General features: G+C 38.7%; 2 protein-coding genes across 2 annotated transcripts; one reads left to right on the top strand and one right to left on the bottom strand.

Annotated features, from left to right (window-relative positions):
• The first annotated feature begins 264 nt into the window (after positions 1 to 264).
• LOC115221360 (dnaJ homolog subfamily C member 16-like) lies at positions 265 to 3,111 on the top strand. The gene has a single exon (XM_029791532.2). The coding sequence runs from the start codon at positions 422 to 424 to the stop codon at positions 2,693 to 2,695; it is 2,274 nt and encodes a 757-aa protein (XP_029647392.1). The 5' UTR covers positions 265 to 421; the 3' UTR covers positions 2,696 to 3,111.
• Positions 3,112 to 16,378: 13,267 nt separating this feature from the next.
• Positions 16,379 to 23,031, bottom strand: LOC115221361 (intraflagellar transport protein 52 homolog). Its single transcript, XM_029791533.2, has 2 exons — positions 22,805 to 23,031; positions 16,379 to 18,004 (listed from the first exon to the last, which is right to left on the bottom strand). Exon 2 carries the CDS (start codon positions 17,970 to 17,972, stop codon positions 16,659 to 16,661), a length of 1,314 nt encoding a protein of 437 aa, XP_029647393.1. The 5' UTR covers positions 17,973 to 18,004; positions 22,805 to 23,031; the 3' UTR covers positions 16,379 to 16,658.
• Between the last annotated feature and the right edge of the window lie 811 nt (positions 23,032 to 23,842).

The raw sequence follows: 23,842 nt of genomic DNA on the forward strand, positions 1-23,842 counted from the left end.
TATGTTATGTTTTTTTGGAAATGTTAGTTTCATTTTTGATTACATTTCTTTCATACAAAAATTACTGATAAAAAAAGGATAGATGCATATTATGTAAGAAGAATTTTAAGTTCTGTTATATGAAGAAGGAAAGTTCTTTTTTTTTCTTTCTTTCTTTCTAAAAACCAATTTTTTATTCCAAAATTCCAAAAAAGACAATTCGAAATAAACCGGAAGTGACCTGGTGAGAAGAACTGGTAACTAAGGGCAGATAACTGACTTTTACTTTGAATCGATTGTTGATATTTCCCCTCCTCCGCTGGAATTTAAATGTCATCAGCCACCTCGGGTACTTTGGACGGGGTATTCGCCAGTTTAACAGCTTCGAAACACAGAGGTACTGTACTATACGAGTATATTTTATAAGAAAAACTCAAACACGATGAAGAAAATATTGGTTTCCCTCATGTTTTTACCGCTGATGATCGTAATTATTTCGAGTTTTGGTTCTGCTGATAATCCGTACGATGTGCTCGGAGTAAACAGACACGCGAGCAACCAAGACATCAGGAAGGCTTATAAGTACCTGGTGAAGATGTGGCACCCTGACAAGAACAAAGATCCTGCTGCTGTGTTTAGATTTACCAAAATCAACGAGGCGTACCAAACGTTAGGCCATCCGGAACGGCGGTCGATCTACGACCAACACGGTTACGTAGCATCTCATGACAATCACATACAAAGGAACTACGCCAGGTATCAGAAACCGGGGCCACCTGGATCTCGGGTGTTCAATTTTGGAGCTGAATCGATTATCGATAAACACATGATAACCCACGAGTTCTATGATGTCCGAATTCTTCCAGAAAGCTATCGAAGACCTTATTTTCTTTATGCATATGGTGACACTTGCCACATCTGTCGACATATCGAGCCTTTGATCGAAAAATTTATCAAAGACCAAGAACAACTTGGAATTGGAGTAGGAACCATCCATGTGACATCGAACCGTGTGCTGGGCAGTAATTTGCGTATCCATGAAATTCCTCAGATCATGGCTATTGTCAATGGTCGGGTAACTTACTTTAAGGGCCACGTTACCAAACAAGCACTTCGCGACTTTGTTCGAAATCTGTTTGAACCTCCGAAAACCTTGAAAACACTGAGCGATAATAACTTCAAAGATTTCCTGCTCGGGTGGTCTGATAACCGAATGAGAGCCTTATTTTTCGCCCCGAAAGAGAAACCGCCGTTGAGGTTCTTAATGTCGGCTTTCGCCCACCGTGAGAAAATCGCATCCGGTTATGTCAACACCCGAAGCTCTAATGTTTTAGGAATACTGGATCGTTTTAATGTAAACAAGGCTAAAGAAAGTCTTTTGATGGTTGGTGAAGACAGTAACACGAGTGTTGCAATTGTCACGATGAATACTTTGTCTTCGGACAGCATCAACGAAGTGATGGATGCTAACCAATACCTCACTTTACCTCGCCTCTCGTCGCAAATATTCTTTGATGAATTGTGTCCCATTGAGATCAGACCCAAACGTCGAAAACTGTGTGTGATTCTAGTCAGCAAGAAGACCGACGAACATAACAGGTACCGTTCACAGTTTCGAAACTACGTCGAGCGGGCTCCGACTTTCGAAAACAAGGTGAAATTCATGTACCTCTACGAAGAAACACAGCGCCGTTTCGTCAGCGCCCTCATGGATGGGAACCAAACGCATTCAAACCCTTCGACACTGAAGCTGGCCATTCTGTGGCGCATGGACAAACACCACATGAACTATGAATGGGTGGAACCTGGATGGAGTGGTAACGACATCCATAACCAGATAACATGCCAGAACCTTGAGAAACGTCTAGAAGAGTTGTTTGCCAGTTCTAATATTCTACACTACACTGCTACCTTGCCTGACTTCCACAATGAACACACGTTGAGTCTAATGGTAAGAATCCTTCACAAGTTTTTCGACTGGTTTAATCGCCTGCTAAGCTATTTCAAACATTATGATTTCACGACATGGTTCAGCATTGTTATTGCTCTTCTCTCTGTCTTTTTTGTCGGATTGTTGATGCGTCGGATGCTTAACACGGAAATGGAAAAAGTGATGCAGCAACAGCCCAAAATAAGGCCTAGACCACTGTACATCAAAAACAAGAGACTGGCTTTAAAAAGCCCCGACAACACTATGGTTCTTTATGAACTCTGTCCCGAGACCTACGACATGCTTGTCAAAGATACTGATCCAGGTTTCACCATACTTGTACTTCTGGCAGATGATGACAAGGAAGATATATTGAATTCCTTCCGGAAGCTAATGAGAGAATATTCTCATTCCAACGTGCTGACTTTCTCTTATTTAGATCTCGACCAATATTTAGCATGGTACCGACACTTACTTGAAGAAAGCATTGACAACCGAGTTCAACTTTGTAACATTAACATTCGCAACTGCATCGGCACGGTGTTGGCCATTAACGGTTACCGCCAGTACTATTACATCTACCATGCAAAGAGCACATCCAGAGGCTTACAACAGCTGCATGGCACCGCCACAGAATCGGAAAGCGAGAAAGAACATAATGAATTAATTGTTAAACCACTTCTAGAAGGTGGACCTCTGCAAGGTTTGGATCGTTGGCTTTTGAAGTTATTTGATAGTAAACTACGCAAGATCCATGTCTCTTTTTGGCCTGACTTTGATTCATAATCCAACCATGAAAAAACATTTTCTTCCATAACTAGTCATAATCCATGCTTAACAAAGAAGAATCCTGTTCCTCTGATCCGAAGCTCCGAAACACGCATAAGTTGGATTGCCTTCTTGGATGTCAAAATTTTTATCTCACAAAAGTATTCTCTTTAACTTGTATATTGTTGATAACCGAATCTCATTCACCTTTTATATGTGTGTGTGCATGTCTATATATGTATACATAATGTGAACAGTTGTATTTACAAATGGGGGTAGGTACTCAATACATGAAGGAGAGTATGTGTATTTTAACGGATGCTGGAATTTCTTAAATTGTAACTCTGAGTTTTAAGTTTCTGATTGTTCGAATGATTCAAAAACTCAACGTTACAAATCAAGGAGCTTCAGTTTCTAATAATATATACATGTGTGTATGTGTATGTATGTATATATATATATATATATATATATATATATTATATATATAAATATATATATATATATATATATATATATATTCATAGACACACAAACATACATACATGCATATATAATATATATATATGTGCATGCATACATACAATGATATATATATTATTATTAAGCAAGAATGTCGTTGACAGTAACTTCAAAGGTTCAACCAGCTAAGTCATTGTCGGATGATGGCTTAGCTGGCCGAAACATCGGAGTCACTATCAACAACATTCTTGCTTAAGAATGATAAATCTATTCTCTAAAAAAGTATAGAGTAACCCATCAGATTAATGTAAAATTGTTTTTATCATAACTGAACAAATATATAATATATAATATATATATATATATAATTAAAATAAGCAACAAGTATATCTTAGGTAATTTGGTATGATCGTTTCATGCTACTTCATTTTATTAAACATTGTAAGTATTGAAGTTGGATGAAACGATCGTACCAAATTGCCTAAGATATACTTGTTGCTTATTTTGATTATAATCACTCCTTGGATTTATATGGATAATACCATACAAAATTCTGCTGCCTCTGACTTAAGTACCATATTCATTTGAATCTAAATTTTGCTGAACTTACATAAATATATATATACACACATATATGTGTGTATTTACATACATATATATATATATATATATATATATATATATATATGTATGTATGTATATGTATGCACATACACACAGGCACACACATATCCATGTATATATATTTATATATATACATACATACATGCATACTCATGTATATGTGTGTCTATAAAAAATGTTGTTAATATTACCGTTTGTATTAATTAAGATGCTTGATTAGCAGACTCTGTAAAATTGTTCCAGAGTTAATTTGGGCCTTCGTCCTTCCAAGGGAGACAAATATTTTAGTTTCCCCTATCCTAACACAAAGATCCACTTCACAGCACTGTCCAGAAACATGTCTGGCCTCGTGCCGGTGTTAGAAGACAGTGGACAACAGAATCACCTGCGGAGGAATGGACAGAGTACCTTACAGGATTCTGTTACACATCTCCTTACATGATCTGAGTTCATATCCTGCTGGGATCGACTTCAATTTTCATTCTTCTTCTTCTTCCTCTTCTTCTTTGGATCTTATCTCGTCGTTTAAATACCACTCCTCAATTCTGTGGTCCTGCACCTGTCTATCTTCTGACTTTACCTGTTGGTCTGTGACCATACTGGAGCACTGCTTTGGTAGGTTAGCCCAAACAAATCAATGCCAGTACTTTTTTTTTTAAAGCCTGATTCTTATTCTGTTGGTCTCTTTTGCTGAGCCACCAAGTTACATGGACATAAACAAACCAACACCGATTATCAAGCATTGGTGGGTAACAAATGCAGACAGTCCTTACACTCATTTATATACATACTCAACAGGCTTCCACACAGTTTCCATCTACCAATTCATTTGCAAGGCAAGCTTCTCAACCACACCATCAAAGGTATTAAGGTGAACTCACAGAATGAAAAGAAAATCAGAGAAAAAGCTTTATGAAATTTCTTCCAAACCTTTACATTCTGAGTTCAAATCTTGCCACGGTCAACTTTACCTTTCATCCCTCCTGGCCCAGTGAAACAACATACCAGTCGAGTCTTGAGGTCGATGGCTTCGATTAACCCCATAACCACCACCCCCACCAAAATTGCTGGCCTTGTGCCTGAATCAGAAACCATTGTTATTGTGAAAGAACAGTGGGTTGGCAGAATTGGTAGATCATCAAGCAAAATTCCCTGTGGCATTTATTCCTGTTCTTTACATTCTGGGTTCAACTCCTGCCAAGGTCATCTTTCAGTTTTTATCCTTTCAGGGGTCAATAAAATTAAGTATCAGTCAAAGTTGCCGGGATTGATGACATATAATCCCCAGCCCTCAGAATTGCTGGCTTTGTGCCTAAATTGGAAATGCTTCTTCTGCTTCTTCCATTGCATATAGTGAGGAACCAGCAGAATCATTAGGGCGTCAGTAAAAATGTCTGATGCCATTCCTTTCAGTTCTTCATGTTCTGAGATCAACTTTGCCTTTCATCCCTCCAAGATCGATAAAATAAATTACCAGTCATGTGCTGGGGTCAGTGATATTGATTAACCTGTTCTCTTCCATGTAAGACTTAGAAAATATATTAAAAATATATTTTACACTGTGTAAACATTATTTGACCACCACCACCATTTAACATCTGCTTTTCATGCTGGCATGAGTTGGACAGTTTGACGGACTGGCAAGGCTGGATGGCTGTACCAGGCTCCAGTTGTCTGATTCAGTATTGTTTCTGTTACTGGAAGCTCTTCCTAATGTGAACCACTCTACAGAGTGCACTGGGCGCTTTTTATGTGATTCTGGCACAGGTGCCTTTCATGTGTGCCAGCATGGGTGCTTTTTACATGGTGCAAATAAAGGCCCTTTTATATGTGGCACCAGTATGGCTGATAAAGAATTCAATTTGCTGGACAGGGGGGACAAATATGTTTATTATATCAATTGCCAACAGTCAACAGTTTCACCCCGGGTGGGCTGAACATGACTCTGAAGGAGACTACATTGTTTGCAGCTTATATAAAGGGTTCTTGTCTGTCAACATGGTAAATTTTCCATCTGACTATTCTTATAAAATGCTCTCTCATCATCATCTAAAATCTGCTTTCCATTCTGGCATAGGTCAGGAGATGGCAAATCAGAAGACTACGCCAACCCCTACTGTCTGTTGTCACATAGTTTCTATGGCTGGAGGCTCTTCTTAACACCAACCACTTTACATAGTGTACAGGATGTTTTCTTTTGTTTTTTTTTTTACATAGCATGGAGTAACTATTATCTGTGGTATAAGCTTGTTTCTCATGGGATTGAACCTAAAACAACATGGTTGGGAAATAAAATTTCTTAACCACACACCCATACCTAAGAGACATAATGACTAATCATCATCGTTTAATGTCTGCCTTCCATGCTGGATGGTTTGACCGGAACTGGCCAGGCAGGAGCCTGCACCAGACTTCTGTGTGTATTTTGGCAGGGGTCTTTACGGCTGGACACCCTTCCTAACACCATCCACCCAGCAGAGTTTGTAGTAAAATTATATTTTACATAATGGAAGCATTGTCTGACATGGAACTTAATATGGGTTTATTAGAAGAGTGAGATGGGAAATTTACCTTCAAGATATACCCCTTAACCCTATAGCATTTGATCTGGCCATATCTGACCCAAATATGTTCTGACCAGTCAGATCTGGCACCTCACACCTCCCCTACAATGTCATTCTAAAAATATACAATCATCATCATTCAAATGTCTGTTTTCCATGCTGGCATGTCAGGCGCTGGATAGCCAAAGAACTGCACTTGGTTCCAGTTGTCTGTTTTGGCAATTTTTCTACAACTGGATACCCTTCCTGTTGCCAACCTCTTTACAGGGGGTACTGGGTGTCTTTTATGTGTCACCGGCATGTTATTGAAATCCTGAAAGTCTGAGATAATGCATGATTAATTCAAAACAATGTAAATGAATAAATAAGCTTTACATTTGACAAAGTGATCTGAAAGCTAAAGGATTAACGATGATTTTCTATCACAGTTTCTGCTTCTTTTAATTAGTTTTCAAAGATATCACCATCCCCACCTCCAATCCATACATATTCTTATGTCAACTGCAAGCAAGTTTTTCTGGCCCGCAATCACAAATAGCCTAGCCTGGGTATAAAACTCTAAGTAGACTGTCAACTTTTGATATAATTAAACATGTCTGTCAACTCTATCCAGCACATTGAGTTCTACTATTGATAACTTTTACACAATGTAAAATATATTTTGAATATATTTTACAACTCTTACACATCAACAGATATATATGTGTACTCGTATGCATGATATATATATAATATATATATATATATATATATGATGGCCGTCCACTTGTGACTGAGGAAGACCATTGCTGACCTTCAGGAACATTGTCCACTCTAGGACTAACTTATATTTTGCATTTGCGGATCCGTTGGTGGCTAATGAGCCCTGCTCTTGACAAGCATACATGATTGTAAACATTGCAGACCAAGCTTTCCCCATTCACTACACCAACTGTGTGCTTTTGAGCAGCATGCTTCAATTCTCCATGCAGAAGATGTGCTCTCTCAAAGGAGTCGACCCCCTCCTTAACCTGCTTCCTCCATCTGTGGCGATGACAGGTATTGCTCCCCCAGTAGGTCTCCTGCATATCACAGGCATTTAATCAGCACATGATTAATCATTAAATTGCAGCCTTGGTTTCTGCCGGGGTCTCTTTCCATTAAGAAGTTCCCCATATAACATGTTTAGGGATCCTGCTATCTTTTCAATAAGGGTATAATCGAACATGCTAAATTTGTTTGTTTCTACAAAATACACTTTGAAAATAGGGGTTGCAGCTTATACGCTAGCAAATAGGGTAGTTTTGAAAATAATAAAGAATTTAGTGAGATAAGTTTGCCATCATTTAAACTGGTGTTTAGAAAATGAGTTGACATGAAATTTTGGTTGAAGGTTTTTAGAACCCAGGGGAGGTCTCAGGTGTTGGAATCGAAGGACCTTCAGATGAAAAAAATAAGGAAGAGGCAGGTGTCTTATATTTATCATTGATTAATTAAAGAATGAAACACGTGGGAGAGGAAGGGGTACTTTACATGCGTTGAAGCATCTTCTAACTTAAGGACAAGAATATAGAGTTGGGTACTCTGTTTGTATTTTGGGGATCTTTTGGCTGATTCTGATGATGAAAAATAAATAAAGAGGGAATGGTACCTTGCATGGGTTTTCAGAATCTTTTTGCACTTGGGTAACTGGGTAACTCAACTTTGGCGTTTAAAAACAATTTTAATAAAGAATTTTTTTTTTTCTGTTTTTAAAAATGTACCATCACCACCACTGTTCCAAAAATCCACTTCTGGTACTACAAAAGCATGCGTCTACCAGTCTGTTTGTCCTGATGTTACCTGTAATTATGAATTTTACCTGTGGGTTGTTTATAACTGGGTTATTGTTTTTTTTTTTTGAGGGGGGCAGGGTTTGTCTGGTGAAGACAAACAAAAACACTCATTCAAACAAATGTATTTATTTAAAGCTATGAAGTTTTTGTGCTGCTATTTAATTATATATATATATATTTTTTTTGTTTGTTTTTGATAAGTATGAACACATACATACTCATACACACACACAGTGGAGGCACATGGCCTAGTGGTTAGAGCAGTGGACTCGCAGTCAAGGGATCGCAGGTTCAAATCTCAGGCCGGGCGATGTGTGTGTTTATGAGCGAAAACACCTAAGCTCCACGCGGCTCCGACAGGAAGTAATGGCGAAACTTCTGCTGACTCTTTCGTCACAACTCTCTCTCACTCTTTCCTCCTGCATCTTGCAGCTTACCTGCGACGGACCGGTGTCCCGTCCAGGTGGGGAACCTATACGCCAAGAAACCGGGAAACCGGACCTTATGAGCCAGGCATGGCTCAAGAAGGAACAAACATACACACACACACACACACTACATATATTTAAACTAGGAATTATTTTCCTGATTTATAAAAATCATTTTAGTGGAACAAGCAGGAACACAAACACACATAATCTTTCTGTCTCATATTTATATATTTAATATATTTATGTAAATTATGGTATTTTCTATTTATTTAAATTATGTATTTATTTAAAATATATTTTTATTTAAAATGTATTTAAATTATCTATTCATCTTAATTAAATATTCATTTAAATTATTTATTTCAATTATATATTTATTCAAAATGTATTAAATTATATTTTTATTTTAAATATAATTCAAATGTATTTCAATCATGTGTTTAAAATGTATTTAACTAAATAATGTATTTATTTCAATTATATATTTATTTCAAATAAATTTATTTAAATTATATCTTTCAAAGCTGTGCCCCAGCATGGCACAGTCCAATGAATGAAGAAACTAAAAGATATAAGATTTATTTAAAATGTATTTATTTAAATTATATATTTATTTTGACATTTTCACAGAATTTTTTTTTTCTATTTTATGTCGTTTTGTGACAAAATGTACCAACATATACAAAACATTTAATCAAAGTGAGTTTTTTCACCAAAATTTTTGAAAAAGTTTTTTGGTGGAAGGATCAGAGGACACACAGACAGAAAAAATCTTTCTGACCATTTGGATCAAACCAAATTCTATTTCAGAGAGATTTCCGTTTCAATATTCTCAATGTCACTTTTTTTTTTTCCTTCTGTTGTTTTGGCCATGCATAAGTCTACAGATTACTGTTGCTCCAGCATGAGCTTAGCCTTGATGAATAAAACAAACAGAAAAGACACACACACACACACACACATTTATTTATTTATTCATCTATTTGACTGTCAAATTTTTTTTGGTAATTTACCAAAATATTTCAATTTTTACCAAAAATTTCCATTTTACTCACCCGCACACCCCCTTGCCACCCCCACCCCCATCATGATCACCACTACTCGTGTGGGTGGAGGGGTGGGTGTTTTTTTATTGAACTGATTGATCTGATATTGTTCTATGGTTATACTATCTAATTAATTCAAATCGGTTAAAATTTAATTAACCAAATACTTTGAATTTGTTTGGATTTTTTTTCTAAAAAACAAAAATAAGCTGTTTTCCACTCTCACCCTACCCCCATCCCTGATCCACCCCTGCACCCTGTTCCATGTTTCTGTTGTTGTTATTATTATTATTATATTATTATTATTATTATTAAGGTGGTGAGCTGGCAGAAATGTTAGCATGGTGGGCGAAATGCTTAGCGGCATTTCCTCTGCCTTCACGTTCTGAGTTCAAATTCCACTGAGGTCAACTTTGCCTTTCATCCTTTCGGGGTCGATAAATTAAGTACCAGTGAAACTCTGGGGTTGGTGTAATCAGCTAGACCCCTCCCCCAAAATTTCAGGCCTTGTGCCTATCGTAGAAAGAATTGTTGTTGATGTTTTGTTATTGTTATTATCTCTTGTCTTTCAAAATGAATTGACTCCACACACAAGTGACAAGCATGGACTTCAGCACCAAACACATATGTAAATGCATGTATGTGTGTGTATATATATATATGTATATATATATATATGTATATATATATATGTATATATATATGTATATCATCATCATCATCGTTTAACGTCCGTTCTCCATGCTAGCATGGGTTGGACGGTTCGACCGGGGATCTGGGAAGCCAGAAGGCTGCACCAGGCTCCAGTCTGATCTGGCAATGTTTCTACAGCTGGATGCCCTTCCTAACGCCAACCACTCCGTGAGTGTAGTGGGTGCTTTTTACGTGCCACCCGCACATATATGTATATATATATACATATATGTATGTATATACATATATGTATGTATATACATATATGTATGTATATACATATATGTATGTATATACATATATGTATGTATATACATATATGTATGTATATACATATATGTATGTATATACATATATGTATGTATATATATATATATATGTATATATGTATATATATATATGTATATATGTATATATATATATGTATATGTATATATATGTATATGTATATATATGTATATGTATATATATGTATATATATATGTATATATATGTATATATATGTATATATATATATGTGTATGTATATATATATATATATATACGCGCGTGTATGTAGTTGCACATTCGTGTGTTTCCTTGCTAAAACCAGTATTTTGTGGAACAGGGTCAACGTTAACTGTGAAACCTCAATTACCCCACCCCCTTGCTCCCTCACCCCTCACCCAATCACTTGATCTAATGGCGTGAAAGAAAATAAAAAATAAAATGATAAAAAAAAAACACTAGAAGCTTGTGTTTTGTTCGGAATGAATCTGGTGCAAATATTTCAATATTTGAATTTATAATTTATATTTTACATTTGTTAAAGAATAAAAAAAAAAAACATACTAAATCACTGTTGTTTTTATTCTTCTTTTTTTTTGCAAACAAAATCTTTCCTTTGTTTTAAATTCTGTCATCGTCGCCAGACGCCGGAGCTTCAGTGAATCCATGCCCAGGGAAACAAGGCGCTCAGAGTCAGACACCTACCATACTCTGAGCGCCTTGTTTCCCTGGGCATGGATTCACTGAAGCTCCGGCGTCTGGCAACGGACTTGGTAAACACCCACAAAGTTATCAACCACCTCACCAACAACACTGAACACCTTTTTGATCTCCATGTGTCTAACACACGTGGACATGCCTACAAAGTCAGAACACAACACAGCTCCCATGACTTTCGGAAACATTTCTTCACGCTCAGAGTTGCTGAAGCATAGAATAAACTGCCTGCGTCAGTTGTTGACTGCCATGACACTGCATCCTTTAAGGCCCTCATGCTTTCCGAAATCCGCCGAAACTACACCTGATTATATATACACTTTAGATGAGTTGTAGTGCACCTGAGCACTGTACACAATGTTTTTTATTATTTTATTATTATTATCATCATCATCATCATCACCATTTGATGTCCACTTGTCCACGTTGTTCCTGTCTCCAACCTTCACTTGTTTCTGAGTAAGGAAATAGCCGCCCCACAAGGCCAGACATGTTTTCACGGAAGACTGCAAACAAGAGGACACCTCTTGCACGACAGGGATGCTCGTTTACAATCGTCACCAGATATCAAGGTAAGGTAACAGTAACACACAAACACGCACACACACACACATGTACAAAGAACTTCTCAGCTTCTGTCTACCGAATCCACTCGTCCAAGGCACTTTGCCCAAAGTACTAAGCAGCAGGGATCAACCCAGAGCCATATTTTTTTACTCGTCTCAGTTATTACACGACGGCCATTCTGGGGTGCAAGGCCTTGAATTGACCCCAGTAATCTGTTTTTTTATTTATTTTAAAGCCTGGCACCTTACTCTATTGGTTTATTTTGCTTCCCTGGGCATGGATACATTGAAACTCCGACGTCTGGCAGCTGACTTGGCAGACACCCATAAAATTATCAACCATCTTACAAACAATAACTCTGAGCACCTTTTCAAACTCCACCCGTCTAACACCCGTGGACATATTTACAAAGTCAGAAAACAGCACAGCTCCCATGACTTCAGGAAACATTTTTTCACGCTGAGAGTTGCTGAAGCATGGAACAAACTGCCGGCATCAGTTGTTAGTCGTTGGAGCACTGCATCCTTGCCAACACTACACCTGATCTTCTCCCCTCCATACACACACAGGCATGTATCTGACTCATACACTGTTCGCTTTCCAGACATTTGTACATTACTGCATATGCTTTATATGCACTTTTCACAAGTTGTGGTGCACCTGAGCACTGTATACAATAATTTCATTATTATTATTATTTTGCTAAACTGTTAAATTATGGGGACATAAACACACCAACACCAATTGTCAAGCAGCATGGGGAGGAGGGACAAACAAACACACGCACACACACATATATATATTCTTTTACTTGTTTCAGTCATTTGACTGGCCATGCTGGAGCAGTGCCTTCAGTTGAAGGCATGAACCCCAGGACTTATTCTTTATAAGCCTAGCACTTATCCTATAGGTGTCTTTTGCCGAACCACTTAGTTATGGGAACGTAAACACACCAACATCAGTTGTCAAGCATATACATACATACATACATATATATATATGATGGGCTTCTTTCAGTTTCCATCTACCAAATCAACTCACAAAGCTTTGAACAGCCTGAAGCTATAGTAGAAGACACTTGCCCAAGGTGTCACACAGTGGGACTGAACCTAGAACCATGTGGTTGGGAAGCAAGCTTCTTACCACACAGATATGCCTATGCCTATATATATGATGGGCTTCTTTCAGTTTCTGTCTACCAAATCTACTGACAAGGCTTTGGTTGGCCCCAGGCTATAGTAGAAGACACTTGTCCAAGGTGCCATGCAGTTGGGAAATAAACCTCTCACCCCACAGCCACCCCTGCACCAATGCTCTAATCTATATTTCATTGTTTATTTTATTTCCCCTTACTTCTGGTCTTGGAGAAGGGGTCAGTCAGATATACAAACCTCACCAGTACAAATTCAATTCAATAAAGTTCAAGGATTTGCATCTTAGTTTACGCTGCCAAAGTTTGGCGCTTGCCTAAGATCTATTCCTGGACCGACGGTCATTCAGAATGCTCACAGCAGCCATATTCCTACCGCTCTATGTCACACTGGTAAGACCCATATTGGAGTACGGGATTCAAGCCTCTTCTCCTTATCTCCTCAAAGACATACAGCATCTCGAAAGAGTCCAGAAGCTGGCTACCCGCATGGTTCTTGGTCTCAAGCATTTGTCTTATGAAGAAAGGCTGAGGATGCTCGACCTTTATTCTCTAGAAAAACGACAACGCCGTGGAGATCTCATTCTTGCTCACAACATCATAAGCGGAAAGTGTAACCTCTCGAAAGAGCTGTTCTTCACTCCTGCTCCAGAGTGTTGGCTGCGGGGTCAGTCCGAAAAGCTCTATCTGCGACGATTTCATCTCAATCGAAGGAGAGGGGCTTTCTCCGTCCAGGTTGCGGATCCGTGGAATAAGCTGCCGGACAAGATAGTGAAGATGCCGACGACCGCTCGGTTTAAAGTCTCCCTTAACCACAAGTGGCCTGAACTCTTTACATGAACACCACCCTGTACATAACTCCATGTCCCCCTACATGGCCTTGCTTTTTTGCTTTTTGAGCCAAAAATTAACTAACTAACTAACTAACTAACTAAAATCTCTCAGATACAATAGCCACTAATTTTTCTCCCTTTCATTCCAGAGAGTAAGAAATTTTAAAGTGCTCGACCTCTCCCTGTGGTTTAGCTGCTGCAAGGAACCTATCTCCAAGGTCTTCAGTGGGCCCCACACTATGACGGGTCCAGATTAAGAACTAAAGTCTTCTATGAGGCAAACTTTGGTTTCCTGTTCCATGTCAGTTGTCTTCTTGCAGTCCCAGGATCACAAAAGCATTGGGAGTGGATTTGGTGGACAGAAACTGAAAGAGGGCTATTGTGTGTGTGCTTGTGCTTTTCTTGACATCACATGACATTTTGCAAAAAGCCTGGCACCAATGGAATAGCAACAGCAAAAGCAAAATTAGACTAGCAACAACATGAGATAGCAATGGCAAACTGCAGTGATAACATCAAGGATAGCAACAACATTGGCTAAACTAGATTAGCAACAACATCTGAGATAGCAATGGCAAGCTGCAGTAATAACATCAGGGATAGCAACAACATTGGCTAAACTAAATTAGCAACAACATCTGAGGTAGCAATGGCAAACTGCAGTGATAACATCAGGGATAGCAACAACATTGGCTAAACTAGATTAGCAACAACATCTGAGATAGCAATGGCAAGCTGCAGTAATAACATCAGGGATAGCAACAACATTGGCTAAACTAAATTAGCAACAACATCTGAGATAGCAATGGCAAACTGCAGTGATAACATCAGGGATAGCAACAACATTGGCTAAACTAGATTAGCAACAACATCTGAGATAGCAATGGCAAGCTGCAGTAATAACATCAGGGATAGCAACAAGATTGGCTAAACTAAATTAGCAACAACATCTGAGATAGCAATGGCAAACTGCAGTAATAACATCAGGGATAGCAACAACATTGGCTAAGCTAGATTAGCAACAACATCTGAGATAGCAATGGCAAGCTGCAGTAATAACATCAGGGATAGCAACAACATTGGCTAAGCTAGATTAGCAACAACATATGAGATAGCAATGGCAAGCTGCAGTAATAACATCAGGGATAGCAACAACATTGGCTAAACTAAATTAGCAACAACATCTGAGATAGCAATGACATAAATTGTGAAGGGAACACATCTGGGATAGCAACAACGCAACTGAGTTGGCAACAATATCTGATGAGAAAGCAACAAGTATCTGCAATAGCAACAACATATCCTGAATTTTGGATAATAACACAGTGGAGATAGTAACAGCAATGGACTGATATATCAACAACAGGAGTGGATTAGCAACAACAATGACAAAAGTGGGTTAGCAACATCTGTGAAAGCACTGATACAAACTGGGAGAATTGCAACACATCTGGGTTAGCAACAACACAACCAAGAAAGCAACAAACATCTAAGATAGCAACAGCACATCTGAGCAATAGCAACAAAACCACAGTGAATTAAGTTGAAAATTATCAAAATAGTAGGTGTAGGAGTGGCTGTGTGGTAAGTAGCTTGCTTACGAACCACATGGTTCCAGATTCAGTCCCACTGCGTGGCACCTTGGGCAAGTGTCTTCTACTATAGCCTCAGGCCGACCAAAGCCTTGTGAGTGGATTTGGTAGACAGAAACTGAAAGAAGCCCGTCGTATATATGTATGTGTGTGTGTGTTTGTGTTTGTCCCCCCAACATCGCTTGACAATCGATGGTGGTGTGTTTACATCCCTGTAACTTAGCAGTTCGGCAAAAGAGACAGATAGAACAAGTACTAGGCTTACAAAGAATAAGTCCTGGGGTCGATTTGCTCGACTAAAAGCGGTGCTCCAGCATGGCCACAGTCAAATGACTGAAACAATTAAGAGAGTAAAAGAGAATTAAATACACTGATTTCAAGACCCACCTATTTGTGGGAAGGCCACGGTCAAGTAAACCAACCATTACGTTTTGACGACCCCAGGAGATTAAAAAGGAAGAGTTATTCCTGGGGTATTTGAACTCAGAAACGTCACACAACATAATGATATTAAAATAATTTATTGACAAAAGAATGATATGTGCATGTACATACATAATTGTGTATGTTTGTATATATGTATTGAGTGTGTATCTTTATATGCATGTGTGCGTGAATGTGTGTATAAACATTTTAGTGTGCATGTCTAAGCTGATATAAATACATGTGTGTGTGTACATATATATATATATATATATATATATATATAATATTAATTAGAGACAAAACCACTATTTTGCAAATCAAACAAAGAAAGACTTAATCCAATACATAAAAAAATTTTAATATAAATTAAATAAAATTATAATTTTATTTAATTTATATTAAAATTTTTTTATGTATTGGATTAAGTCTTTCTTTGTTTGATTTGCAAAATAGTGGTTTTGTCTCTAATTAATATTATATAATATTTTACTATAAAATTGGATTCAATCCTAAATCTGATTTTCCCTGTAAATTTGGATTTATTCCCTAATATTTATTATTATATATATATATATATATATACAAATGTAAATCTATGTGTGTCTCTAGTCAAATGTATTTACAAAGAGTTAAGAGAACAGATGAATGGACAAGAGGAGACAACTCTGTCAATTGGTAACTAGTTAGAAACGGTAACATGACAGTTGAAAATTATTACTGTAATGGTCACCCAGAGCAGTAAAGAACAGAAAGGCACTTGACATCTTCCAAGGTAATGTAGCATCATTTTATATATTAAACACCTGCATATTCAGTTTCCTGGTTTAGCTTCTTGAATTCCACAACTCGCAGGAAGATATATTCCAGTATATGTTTGGCATCTTTCGATTCTGAAGAGAGTTTAGTGGTCACCCCTAAAATATCTCCACACTCTCGTATGTAATACTCAAGGTCAGAGTCTGTGCACTTATTTGTGAGTTGGGCCAGACGAGCCTTCTCCGACGAGAATTGCTCGTCGAGGTCAAACAGATCCAAACTGGGGGCAGGCAGTTCCCGAAGAGCCAACGGGAAAACAGCCGGCTGGAGTGGACTGAGAGGGGTTTCAAACTGTGGGGTGATCAGTGCAAGGGTGTCATGCTTCACATGCAGTTCGTTGTAGGCCCGAATCGCTGTGGGGATGAGGGACGTGTCCAGTTTGTACAGAGAGTTGTCAAACAGGGAGGCAATGTCGCGAGGAATGTCGTCCGTTTCCTGCAAACAAGTCTTCAGTTCTTCAGACAAGGTGGACATTTGTGGCAGCATGTTGTAGTCAGATATGTCTGGGTCATCGGCATCGATCTGGTTCAGTTTGATGTTGTTTGTGGTGAGAAATTTCAGCAGAACTTCCAGGATCTTCAGATTCTCTTCTTTCTCTAAGTAAGTATCGTTAAACATATGTACAGAACCGAGAACGGCGAGTTTGCCTTTGCTTTGCTGGCTGGAATACAGGGCACACACTGGACGGTTGAGTGGGAACGACACAGTGCCTGACGACAAGATGGACACAGCTGGAGCAATGACATTCAGGGTCGCACCAAAAGGATACAGAAACGAGAGTGCTTGTGCATTGTTCCCACCATCAGAATCACTGATCAGTCCTGAGTTCAGCTTCCCTGCTGCTTGGCTGATGGCTCTGTTCAGGACCCCATTCTGTACCAACACTTCTTTAGGGTGGAAATACTTGTGATAAGATGTCCTCACAACAGAGTCGCTGTTTATCATAATACCATATTCTTCAAGCAGGAAGTTGATGTTGTTTTCGTATCGGTCTTCTCCGCCTTCACCCAGCATCACAAATATATTGCCGCCCTTGGCAACGTAGTGTTTCATGACATTGAACTCATCCTGAGTGAATTTCTCGCGGGGAGCCGCCAGGACAAACACACGGGCACTGGCGAGCTTCTCCTCGGTAATCGAGTCCTTGTTGTTTTGGAATCTCCAGTCAGACCGAAGTTTACGACTGAAGGTTTTGAAACCTCGACCCAGGGAGAACAACTCGTTTTTGCAAGTATTAAAAAGTATCAAGTTACCAGGATTCCCACCTTCAACGCCTTCTGTGACAGGTGCCATGTTTCTGGAATGTTTTAGATATCAACCCACTTCTGAAAGAAAAAAAACAGAGAAATAGATATATAACTTATATATAAGTAGATAAGTATGTATATATATATATATATATAGTTAATCCAAACAAGAAAGCACAAAAAAACACAACGTGAGGACATGGAACAAATATAGTATTATTGGACGCTCAGGAAAGAAGGAGGGTTTAACGTTTCAAGCGGAGCTCTTCGTCGGAAACATAGAAGGAAAGATCCAGAGAAGGGAAGACAGAGGAAAAAAATCGCCAACGGTACAAACGCGGTCACATTTTGAATGTATATATATATAAATTAGAAAAAAAACCCACCTTTCATCAATTCAATAATGAAAAATTAAATTATACCATTTAGAAAAATTACATATTATAGAAAGATTAAATATAAATATATAAATTATATATATATATATATATTATATTTTGTGAAATTTGATTTAGTATTTCTAAATTGAATTTTTCCCTCTAAGTTTGGAATAATATTCCCTCATATTATTATTATTATTATTATTATTATTATTATAATATATCAGTGGAAATTGCAGCTGTGGTTAAGCGAACCATCCGATCGTGGTCGTTGCCGGCGCCACCCCGTCTGGCCTCCATGCCGGTGGGACGTAAAAGCACCATCCATTCGTGTCCGCTGCTAGCCTCGCCTGGCTCCCGTGCTGGTGGCACGTAAAAGCACCATCTGTTCGTGGCCGTTGTCAGCCTCGCCTGGCCCCGTGCCGGTGGCATGTAAAAGCACCATCTGCTCGTGTCCGTTGCCAGCCTCGCGTGGCACGTAAAAGCACTATCCGTTCGTGGCCGTTTGCCAGCTCCGTCTGGCACCTGTGCGGGTGGCACGTAAAAAGCACCCACTACACTCACGGAGTGGTTGGCGTTAGGAAGGGCATCCAGCCGTAGAAACACTGCCAGATCTGACTGGGCCTGATGCAGCCTTCCGGCTTCACAGACCCCAGTTGAACCGTCCAACCCATGCTAGCATGGAAAGCAGACGCTAAATGATGATGATGATGATGATGATGATATATATATATATATATATATATATATATATATATATCATGTCAAAGGGAAATGGAATTTAATTAAAATCAAAACATTCAATCAAAAATTTACATTTCCAGTGGTCTAACGTGCAAAAATAAAATTAGTCAAGAAGACTATATATTAGTCATATGATATAGTGTGTATTTATACACATAAGGAATCCACTTAACGTGAATTCAACACATTAGAAAGAACAGCTAGGTTTACAGAACCTAGCTGTTCTTTCTAATGTGTTCAATTTCACGTAAAGTGGATTCCTTATGTGTATAAATATACACTATATCGTATATATATATATATATATATATATATACACACTCACACATTTATATATGTATATATATATATATATTAATAAATACATTAAAGAAGCGCCAATCTCTAACTGTGGTGGGAAGACATGGGATGAAGTAATGAAGCATGGTCTTCAAACGTTGGCCCTCCCAAGGGCAAATGGCTAATGACAGAGACTGTTGACGCTAAGCTGTGCTTGAGAAGGTCCATCAAGCCAAGTGAAATTGTAGTCGTGGCCAATGCTGGGGTCACGTAACTGGCACCCATGCTGGTTGCACAAAAAACACACTTTTTGAGCGTTGGGCCTCACGGAGGCAATGTGGATGATGTCAGTGACATGTAAAAAGTAGCTTTCGAGTATTTGGGCCTCACAGAGGCAATGACAAATTACCGAAACCTTTGGCATTATGCTGGGCTTGAGAAGAAGACCCATCAAGCCAAGTGAAATAGGGGTTGTAGCAGATATTGGTGTCACACAGCTGGCACTTAAAAGCACTCATTACATTCTCTGGAGTGGTTGGCATTAGGAAGGGCATCCAGTTGTAGAAACCATGCCAATTCAGACTAGAGTCTGGTGCAGCCGCTCAGCTTACTAGCCCTTAACCCAGTGCTTTTCAGCCTTTTTTGCTGGAGCGGAACCCGAAGGAAACATTCCACTGGCTCGAGGAACCCCTGTGTAACAATTTAATATTCTTATGCACAAATATCTGCACAGGAGAATTAAAAATTACTGCCGATTTTAGCAGTTTTGTAACATCTTGCGGAACCCCTGGACTGTACTGGCGGAACCCTAAGGTTCCGCGGAACCCTGGTTGAAAACCACTGATTTAACCAAACCATCCAACCCATGCCAGCATGGATAATGGATGTTAAATGATGATGACATATATAAATACATACACATATTTATATATAAATACATAACGGAGTAAACACATAAATGTGAAACAAGGTGGAAAAAGAGTACTCAAATACCAGTGGTAGAGTAATATGCTTTAGTTAAAAGCAGCAGAAAATTTTGCTAGAATTCTAGCAAAAACTGTCCAACGAACGGGAACGTGAAACTCAGAGTAACAGGTTTTGTTGAATTTTCTGCTGCTTTTAAATAAAGTATATAAATACATAGAAATACACACATATATATACTAATGTGAAAAGAATTCGTAAATATAATTAAAAAATTAAATTCCTGTAGAATAAAAAAAAAGAGGGGGGGGTTGTATGTTGATATTTGCTGTGGGAATTGGTTCGCAAATGAAAATGCCAGAATTCTGGTTTAAGCTCCCCAAAACGTTTATATTTTTTGTTATTTTCAGAAAATTTTTGCGGGAATTCATACGATTATGGAAAAAGTTTTTCATTTTTTTAAACCCCACTATAAACACTATAAACCCTAAATGGTCCACACTTTTTCGATTTTTTTCTTCTTTGAAACCAGAGTTTAAAATACGGACGGTCCGACCTCTTTGCTTAAATACCCCACAGTGGACCACCCCTGGGTGCATCCTCATTCCATTAAACGTTTTTATGGAGTGGAAAATTTTGAAAAACGTGGAATTTTCAGAAAAATTTGGCGAATTTGTGTTCTGCTAGTCTTATAGTCTTTTATTTGTTGCAGTCGTTTGGCTACAGCCATGCTGTAACGTTCACAAGTTATACCATTCCTGTATCCTTTTGCTGCGACATTGAATGTCATTGCTCCAGCTGTATCTATCTGGGACAGTTTCGTTCCCACTCAACCGTCCCGTACGTACCCTGTATTATTCCAGCCAGCAAAACAAAAGTTTAAAGTTTTCGAAATTTTTTTTAAATCACAGTCCAAATTCTTTTCTTTTTCTTTTTTCTTTTACTTGTTTCAGTCATTTGACTGCGGCCATGCTGGAGCACCGCCTTTTAGTCGAGTAAATCAACCCGGGACTTATTCTTTGTAAGCCCAGTACTTATTCTATCGGTCTCTTTTGCCGAACCGCTAAGTTACGGGGACGTAAACACACCAGCATCGGTTGTCAAGCGATGCTGGGGGACAAACACAGACACACAAACACACACATATACATATATACGACAGGCTTCTTTCAGTTTCCATCTACCAAATCCACTCACAAGGCATTGGTCGGCCCGGGGCTATAGCAGAAGACACTTGCCCAAGATTCCACGCAGTGGGACTGAACCCAGAACCATGTGGTTGGTTAGCAAGCTACTTACCACACAGCCACTCCTGCGCCTATTCTTGGCTTAAATCCCAAAACAGACGATTAAATGTGTTTATGGGAAGAAAGATATTGAAAGACATCAATATATCAGAGAGATAAACAAACGAAGTCGGTATGAGGTGGTCGTGAGATGTGCTAAAAATAACGGCTAAATACTGCTTAAATCACATTTTTTTTTGCATAGGCGTAGGAGTAGCTGTGTGGTAAGTAGCTTGCTTACCAACCATATGGTTCCGGGTTCAGTCCCACTATGTGGCACCTTGGGCAAGTGTCTTCTACTATAGCCTCGGGCTGACCAAAGCCTTGTAGACGGAAACTGAAAGAAGCATGTCGTATATATGCATATATATATATATATATATATATGTGTGTGTGTGTTTGTGTGTCTGTGTTTGTCCCCCTAGCATTGCTTGACAACTGATGCTGGTGCGTTTACGTTCCCGTCACTTAGCGGTTCGGCAAAAGAGACCGATAGAATAAGTACTAGGCTTACAAAGAATGAGTCCCGGGGTCGATTTGCTCGACTAAAGGCGGTGCTCCAGCATGGCCGCAGTCAAATGCCTCAAACAAGTAAAAGAGTAAAACGAGTCGTATAAATTCCGGTGTGTATAACATAAATTCATTAACAAATTTCTGAGTTATGAAAAAACAAACCGGGGTGGAGAGAGACACATTTATATAGGGAAATATTGTAATAAAAATGTATTTGTTAGAAAATTATGTAGAAACAAAGTCGGAGGTAGGGTGTCACACAATTGCGGTTTTGCTGATTAAAATGAAATTTCTTCAAAATTGTTTCGCTCTCAGAGAAGCCCCCAGGAGCGGCTGTGTGGTAAGTAGCTTGTTTACAAACCACATGGTTCCGGGTTCAGTCCCACTGCGTGGCACCTTGGGCAAGTGTCTTCTACTACCAAAGCCTTGTGAGTGGATTTGGTAGACGGAAACTGAAAGAAGCCCGTCGTATATATGTATATATATATATATATATGCATGTGTGTGTGTTTGTGTGTCTGTGTTTGTCCCCCTAGCATTGCTTGACAACCGATGCTGGTGTGTTTACGTCCCCGTAACTTAGCGGTTCGCCAAAAGAGACCGATAGAATAAGTACTGGGCTTACAAAAAATAAATCCCGGGTCGATTTACTCGATTAAAAAGGCGGTGCTCCAGCATGGCCGCAGTCAAATGACTGAAACAAGTAAAAGAGAGTAAACCGCCCCCTAAATCTGGATTAAATAACAACTTACCATTTAATATTGGCCCTGATGTTTCGCCATTACGGCACAGAATGCTGTAAATGAATGTCTTAGATGAAGTTTTGACCCATAAACCACAATTCGATTCACTAGATCAATACCAATAAGCTATTGATAGTTTGGAGGTGAATATAAAGAAGATAACGTTGTCAACGGAGGAGTTTGATTACAACATGGCGTTTATTGCCTTGGAGACAGTCGTCACCGGTGTCCACGGTTAATTAACAAAAAAATCTCTTCTGTAAATTTATTCCATATAATTTCCCTCTCGTTTTCTCTTTATTTTTCTTCTCCCCGCCTCTCTCTCTCTTCGAAAAATTAAACTACATTAAATTTACAAATTACAATTTTCTCAAGAAAGCCAAGAGAAAAAAAATGTTGGCGATCTTTCGTCTCTAGTAGACCTCTCCGTCGATTTCCGTAAAAAATTTTTTTTTTTACATATGGGCTTGCGGGAACTTTTGAAGTAATGAGAGCGAAAGAGACTAAGAGAAAGCGATTTTATGACGAGGGAAGTTCACACACACACACACACACGCGCACACACACACATGTACATCAATGCTTTCCATGCACGATAACTTCAAAAGAACTTCCCTCGTCATACAATCGCTTTCTCTTAGTCTCTTTCGCTCTCATTACTTCAAAAGTTCCCGCAAGCCCATATGTAAAAAAAAAAATTTTTACGGAAATCGACGGAAAGGTCTACTAGAGACGAAAGATTGCCAAAATGTTTTATTTTGACACATTCTACCAGTATACGAAGTTTAAAAGTGTTTAGTTAACAAAAAATTGTGTTGAAAACTGCCGTTCAAAAGGAAAAGATCCCTCTCTTTCTTCCTTTCTGTTTACCTCTCTTTCCTCCCATGGCCCTCCCTTTCATAATCCTCTTCCTCTCCCTCTTTCTGCTTACTGTTCTCTTCTTTCTCTCTTTTTTCTTATATATCTCCCTTCTTTCTCTCTCTCTCTCTTTCTCTCTCCCTTTCTCTTTATCTCTGCTCTTTCTGTCTCCCTCTTCTCTCATTCTTC

This window comes from Octopus sinensis, linkage group LG18, assembly GCF_006345805.1.
Source record: "Octopus sinensis linkage group LG18, ASM634580v1, whole genome shotgun sequence".
NCBI classification, from domain to species: domain Eukaryota; kingdom Metazoa; phylum Mollusca; class Cephalopoda; order Octopoda; family Octopodidae; genus Octopus; species Octopus sinensis.